Source organism: Hyalella azteca, unplaced genomic scaffold (genome assembly GCF_000764305.2).
Source record: "Hyalella azteca isolate HAZT.00-mixed unplaced genomic scaffold, Hazt_2.0.2 contig11024, whole genome shotgun sequence".
In the NCBI taxonomy this organism is placed as follows: Eukaryota; Metazoa; Arthropoda; class Malacostraca; order Amphipoda; family Hyalellidae; genus Hyalella; species Hyalella azteca.
Window position 1 is genome coordinate 220,242 of NW_025941036.1, and position 6,002 is coordinate 226,243.

The 6,002-nt window shown below is 40.2% G+C and overlaps 1 protein-coding gene across 1 annotated transcript; it reads left to right on the top strand.

Moving 5' to 3' along the window:
• Positions 1–1,736: 1,736 nt before the first annotated feature.
• Positions 1,737–5,675, top strand: LOC125178576. Its single transcript, XM_047882680.1, has 5 exons — positions 1,737–1,796; positions 2,122–2,308; positions 3,191–3,390; positions 4,085–4,238; positions 5,026–5,675. Exons 1-5 carry the CDS (start codon positions 1,737–1,739, stop codon positions 5,241–5,243), a joined length of 819 nt encoding a protein of 272 aa, XP_047738636.1. The 3' UTR covers positions 5,244–5,675.
• Positions 5,676–6,002: the final 327 nt, after the last annotated feature.

Consider the following 6,002-nt stretch of genomic DNA (forward strand, 5'->3'; position numbering starts at 1 on the left):
GCTTGCTTCTAAAGCGTTTAGAAGCAATCTTCTAAAGCGTATAGCACAGACTAAAAAGTTGATATGATAGTGACCTCGAAACAGGTACGAAGCTCAATCGTCGTTCAAAACATCTTAATTGTTGTCCTTTTGATACGATGTTTATTTTTACCGATTCGAGTTCTCTGTTCCAACATTTATACAGAGATGAAAATGGCTGTATTTTTCAGGCCCTGCCTAAAATGCCTTGAAATTATTGGTGCTTTTTTTCATTCATTGAAGGCCTATTTAGGCTTCATCATGATTCCTATTCATCGTGATCTATCGTTAAGGTTCTCCACAACCAAAGGAAATTTTTAGCAACTACCACTAATGATTTAGCAACTACCACTGCCGTTGAGGTGGTCAGTATGTGCGTACCTCCCAAAAAATTTATATTTCAGTCCTACCAGAACCATCCTACATGATATTCCTATAATAGAAATGTGTTATATTGATATGAGCAAGTACATTGAAATTAAAATCTCCATATGAATTAAGAATATCAAGCGTTCGCTCCATCACTTCAAAATAAATAGTTCGCTGCACTTTATATACGCTGTGATAATAATATGACATATCACAGGTGTTGGTTAATGAATATTATTTTTTAATGCAATGTAGATTTTATTAGGAGATATTATTTTTACCGCCTTCAAGTTATTGCAGTTTACTTGTTTTCCTATATTTACGTTCGCGAACGAAAACTATATACAGTGGGGGAAAATAAATATTCGTACACTTGAAAAATCGTATTTTAATGTGTGTAAGTACACAAACTTAACAGGAAAAGTGATTTAAATTATGTATAGAGACGCATAACTGTCTGTCTCGTCCCGGTTCATAATTTACCGGGACACAAGTTTTAAAGTCCGGGACAAAAGTCTTGTCTTGGTTCATACGTTTATTCAGGGACAAATTTTACCCTCTGTCCCGTTATTTTTTTCCCGGAATTTTCTCGTCTCGTTTTGTCTGTCCCGCTTCATTTCGAGAAAATTATTTCGAGACGCAGGAGTCTAGTAGCTGATTGAACTTCTACGGTAGCTCATTAAAGTTCTATTGTAGCTCATTGAACTTCTATGGTAGCTGATTGAACTTCTATGGTAGCTCATTGAACTTATATGGTAGCTCATTTAATTTCTATAGTGGCTCATTGAACGTATGTTAGCTCATTGAACACACACAATGTGAAAGATTTTGTACATTAAAGTTTCTGCCACGCGATCGTCTGTTCTTTTTCATTGTTTCAAAATCAATTAAGTAACATAATTTACCTATACATCAAGTACATTTACCTATACATTTCCATAGTGGCTCATTGAACGTATATGTTAGCTCATTGAACACACACAATGTGAAAGATTTTGTACATTTAAAGTTTCTGCCACGCGATCGTCTGTTCTTTTTCATTGTTTCAAAATCAATTAAGTAACATAATTTACCTCCTATTTATCTAGTAACGTATTATAGAATACAAAATGTCATCACAGGAGTAAACCCCACTTAAATTGAATTCCTCAGAAAACTTATACCATAAGTTTGGCCAGATTAGGATTCTAAAAAATTTTTTTTCTCACTTCTGAACATTTCTGTGCAACTAGCATGTGTTGCAGGACCATCAGGTGAACATTAGCTTGTTAATAACATGAACTTGTCACAGGTAAGCTAAAATCAAGCATTGCGTTCAGCAATCACGATACCCGAGCCAGACGTCCAGGATGAAGGTGTTGCTGTCGTTGTCGCTGCTGTGCCTGCTGGTGGTGGTCCTCACCAAGGGCGTTCATCAGACCTACCGCCTGCACTACCGGGGAGCCNGATTAGGATTCTAAAAAAAATTTCTCACTTCTGAACATTTCTGTGCAACTAGCATGTGTTGCAGGACCATCAGGTGAACATTAGCTTGTTAATAACCTGAACTTGTCACAGGTTAGCTAAATTATTACTGCTACTACTACTACTACTATTATTATTATTTATTATTATTATTTATTATTATTATTATTACTATTATTATTACTGCTGCTACTACTACTACTACTACTACTACTACTACTACTATTATTACTACTAATTATTACTGCTACTTGACTTCATTGCGTTCAGCAATCGCGATACCTGAGCCAGACGTCCAGGATGAAGGTGTTGCTGTCGTTGTCGCTGCTGTGCCTGCTGGTGGTGGTCCTCACCAAGGGCGCTCATCAGACCTACCGCCTGCACTACCGGGGAGCCGCCCTCTGTGCCACCTTCACCAGGCGCAAGGCCTCGGTCAACAGCGTCATCAGGGTGCGGGGCAAAGGATTTGTTAGAAATAATTAAATAAAAGAGAACTTTAGTTTGCTATGTGACATATCGCGAGGCCTTAACACAGCATTATTTGGAACCTTCACCTGTTGTGTGACATCATAACAAATTCGAACTTTGTTATACCGTTTCATGCTGCTTGATTATAAACAGGTAAACAACTGTATGGAGATAAACTGTCGTCTGTATCCAGTGGTGGGCCTACTTCCGCTAATCCGCTAACAGCTAGTTAGCGAAGCTAACTTTCTCCTTATCGGATTAGCTTTTAAGCTAACTTTGGAAACCATTAGCAGACCAATTAGCGTCCGCTATATTTAGTTCCGCTAACTGGCAGTCCGATAGAAGTGTTTATAAATCTCTTCTGATAGAAAATTCAGGTGTTAATATTTAATGCTAAGTATCGTTAGCCGTGTGCCACACTGATGGCTGACTACGTCAACATATGTACGTCAACCAATCACGTCTTGTGTTACTGCTACATATTGTAGTAGCACAAGACGTGAGTGGTTGACGCAGCATCGAGAGGCTGATGTTCATCAAGGGCAACAATCATCACCTCAAAAAGATGAAGGGCAAGCCAGAGTAAAAGCAGTGTGTAACCCTGCTTATACTTGTTTGTATTTATTTCTTAATATTTCGTATTCGTTTAATGCTTTCTTATTCGTATTAAATTCTTATTATTGAAATATACAAATTGAATTGTTATGCGAATTGAATTGAAATACGAATTCCAGAGGTATAACGTTATACCACTTCGTGCTGTCCAGTGCGCAGTGCTTGCGCTGTCAGTGAACGCCCCTGCGTTTTCTTACTGTGAGGGCGAGACTGTGGACTGCATCCTGGCGGCATCAAACTATACTGTGGGGTCCAGGGCCACCTCAGGGCCATCCTGCCTCCTGTACTCCAGCTTCCCTCCGCCTCCACCACGGCCTCTCTGCGTTTTCTTACTGTGAGGGCGAGACTGTGGACTGCATCCTGGCGGCATCAAACTATACTGTGGGGTCCAGGGCCACCTCAGGGCCATCCTGCCTCCTGTACTCCAGCTTACCTCCGCCTCCACCACGGCCTCAGGTAGTGCGTTACCAAATCAAACTTCAAAGCCTATTAAGTGAAACTACCAAAGCCTATAAAAATGAAAATGAACGCATATATCTCATATTACGGTACAAAGTCTCATGTAAACATCTGACCTCAGCCACAAACAACGATAGTATGTAGTTCGGTGTCCGGCAAATGCTCTCACCGCTACATAATCAAAAGTCTTGATTTTCCCGAACCTCAGGGATGAAAGTAATGAACCCGCAATTATATCTATCCGGCGCTTGATGTTATATGGCTCGACTAAATTGATTCTCGGCTTAATGTTTCATCTATAGTAGTGACGATCTTGTGTACCGAGGTTTAGCTTAGGTAATTAATCGTTGTAGCCTTGCAAAAGAACTATTCTTCATTATAGGACCGGTTGATTACATGATACCGAAAACAGTTGATCAATGGGTTATAACGTTTCTAGCTGAGTTAAATTGTGGAAGCTCTACCCAAATTTTACTGTACTAACCTTAGCCCATTTTACATGATATACATGACCTTGTAACCGGCGGCTTCAGGACTGAGAGTTGGTCGACTTCTAACTTTACTCGTAGTTCATATTAAACTCTTCAAATATAAACTCTAAGAAATATCAATTTTGTACGCTCAAAAAATACAGAATCAACGCATTTTACTTAAGTAAAAGGAGGAACTGAGTCGATTTCTTCGTATCCAGGGCACGAAGCAGTTCAAGCTGAGCTCAGGCACCACCAGCGATGGAAGCGTGACGTCCCTCAGCGCCCAGAACCTCTGCGCGGCGGACGGCCTTCAGTTTGCAATGATCGAGACCGCCAATGAACACAAGCAACTGCTTGCCCAAGTTGGGCCAGGTGATTCAATGTCTTTCTCTATCTTTAGAAAATATAATATTTATTTGAGAAAGATTGTTCGTTGGAGTATTTGTTGGTCGCGGGGGTACCTTCATTTCACGCCGATGGAAGTTCAATTGAAATTTGGTTTCGATTATGTGACATTCTTGCTTTCTTTCAGATATGCCGATTATTCACTTCGATTCTAATTGAGCCTAACTTGGCTTCACAGTGTGTTCTCATAAGCTTCACTTTTCCTTTTTTTGGCTTTACTTGGGCTTCATTTAATTTGTATTCCCGTAACGCTGTTCACACTTTGGCTTCCTAAGTTCTGGAATGACTTGGCACATTTTAATGACAGTCTATGTCACGCAATGCAAACATGATCAGTTTTATGATGATGTTTTGGGTCTATTAATTTAACTTCATTTAAATAAAATGATACCGTCAGCTGACAGACCAGATATAATGGCTGAATTCAACCGCTTGAATCGTCGGCCCATGGAATTGAATCGGCCATTTGAATACCGCCCGTTACTTTCAACAAGCTGAGTGACAAATATCTTGTATTGATAACGTAACTGACCTCAAATTGCCACTAAATTCTGTAGTTTTTTGCGTTTTACAGTGTGATGGCGTTCAGGTCTTTCACGAAGTTCGCGACTCGCTGAGGCAGACCCTTAAGAACTTCAACACCCGTACCAGTGTTATATGGTAATACGGCAATAAATTTCCATTATTGGGCAAACTCATTATTGATGTCCGTAAGTTCATGTCCAAATTTCGATTTATGTTCATTTCCTTTCAGAGATCAGATCACGATGCACTGTCTCATGCTTGGCTTGGATATGGCTTGACTCAAATTTACACTGGGTGGATGGTAGTGTGCTGAACAAGTGCGAGGTTTCCGCCGACAGCCCTTCAGCGTCCGGCAGCTGTGCCGCTCAGGAATGGGAGACAATGGTGGTGTGGCAAATGCCGTGCACTCTTCGACCTGTTCCCGTCATCTGCCAAACTTACGTGTGAATTAACCACGAATAGTTGATAGCGATCAATGGTGTACAGACTTTCAAATTTACACCGATTAGCAGTTGAACCGACTATTCACTAATTGTTTGAAGTATTAAGCTTATTACAAGCCATTAGCTGGTGGACCTACAGGTTTTGATAGATGAAGCTACAAGTTATTCTTAGCATGCCACTCGCTTGACTGTCTCTCATTTACTTTATCACTCACATTTAATATTCACCAGAATGCTTATGCGCCACTCATAGTACGTATAGTATAGTGGTGTCGGCACTGAATAAATAGGCTTAGGCCTGCTGCAAATTGTTGTACTTTTCGTATTTTGTTCACAGGAGCTTTGAAGGCCTTGTTTTTTTTTGAAGGCAGTAGTCACTTTCGTCCGTGTGACGTCAGAAAGGCAAAATATATTTAGCTACCTAATTAACCAGGAAGGGCAGTCAGAATTTTTAGGAAAATGTGTATCATTTTCTTTACACTGGGTGCTCAATAGTCTGAATGTAGGGCCCTGGTCTAATTCTAATTGTTTCTAACTGCCACACTTTTCTTCTGATCTTACCACTATACTAACGTTCGTTCGCTTGAAGTTCAGAATTTATTAACCATGAAACGAATAAAAGTCATTGGATTGATTTGCGCCGCCGTGGCCAGAGGACTGTGTCGCCACTTCGTCCGAGGTGCTCAGCGGACGACGATGCGTTTGTAATTAGTTGAAGAAGCCATTTGTATTGTAATACTGAAAACCGAATAAATTTTTGTAG

Excerpts from the sequence above, each read along its gene's own strand:
- LOC125178576 (XM_047882680.1), top strand. The coding sequence starts at position 1,737 with ATGAAGGTGTTGCTGTCGTTGTCGCTGCTGTGCCTGCTGGTGGTGGTC. Across the intron at positions 3,391-4,084 it reads CGCCTCCACCACGGCCTCAG|GGCACGAAGCAGTTCAAGCT; the intron begins GTAGTGCGTTAC and ends CTTCGTATCCAG. Across the intron at positions 4,239-5,025 it reads GCTTGCCCAAGTTGGGCCAG|AGATCAGATCACGATGCACT; the intron begins GTGATTCAATGT and ends ATTTCCTTTCAG.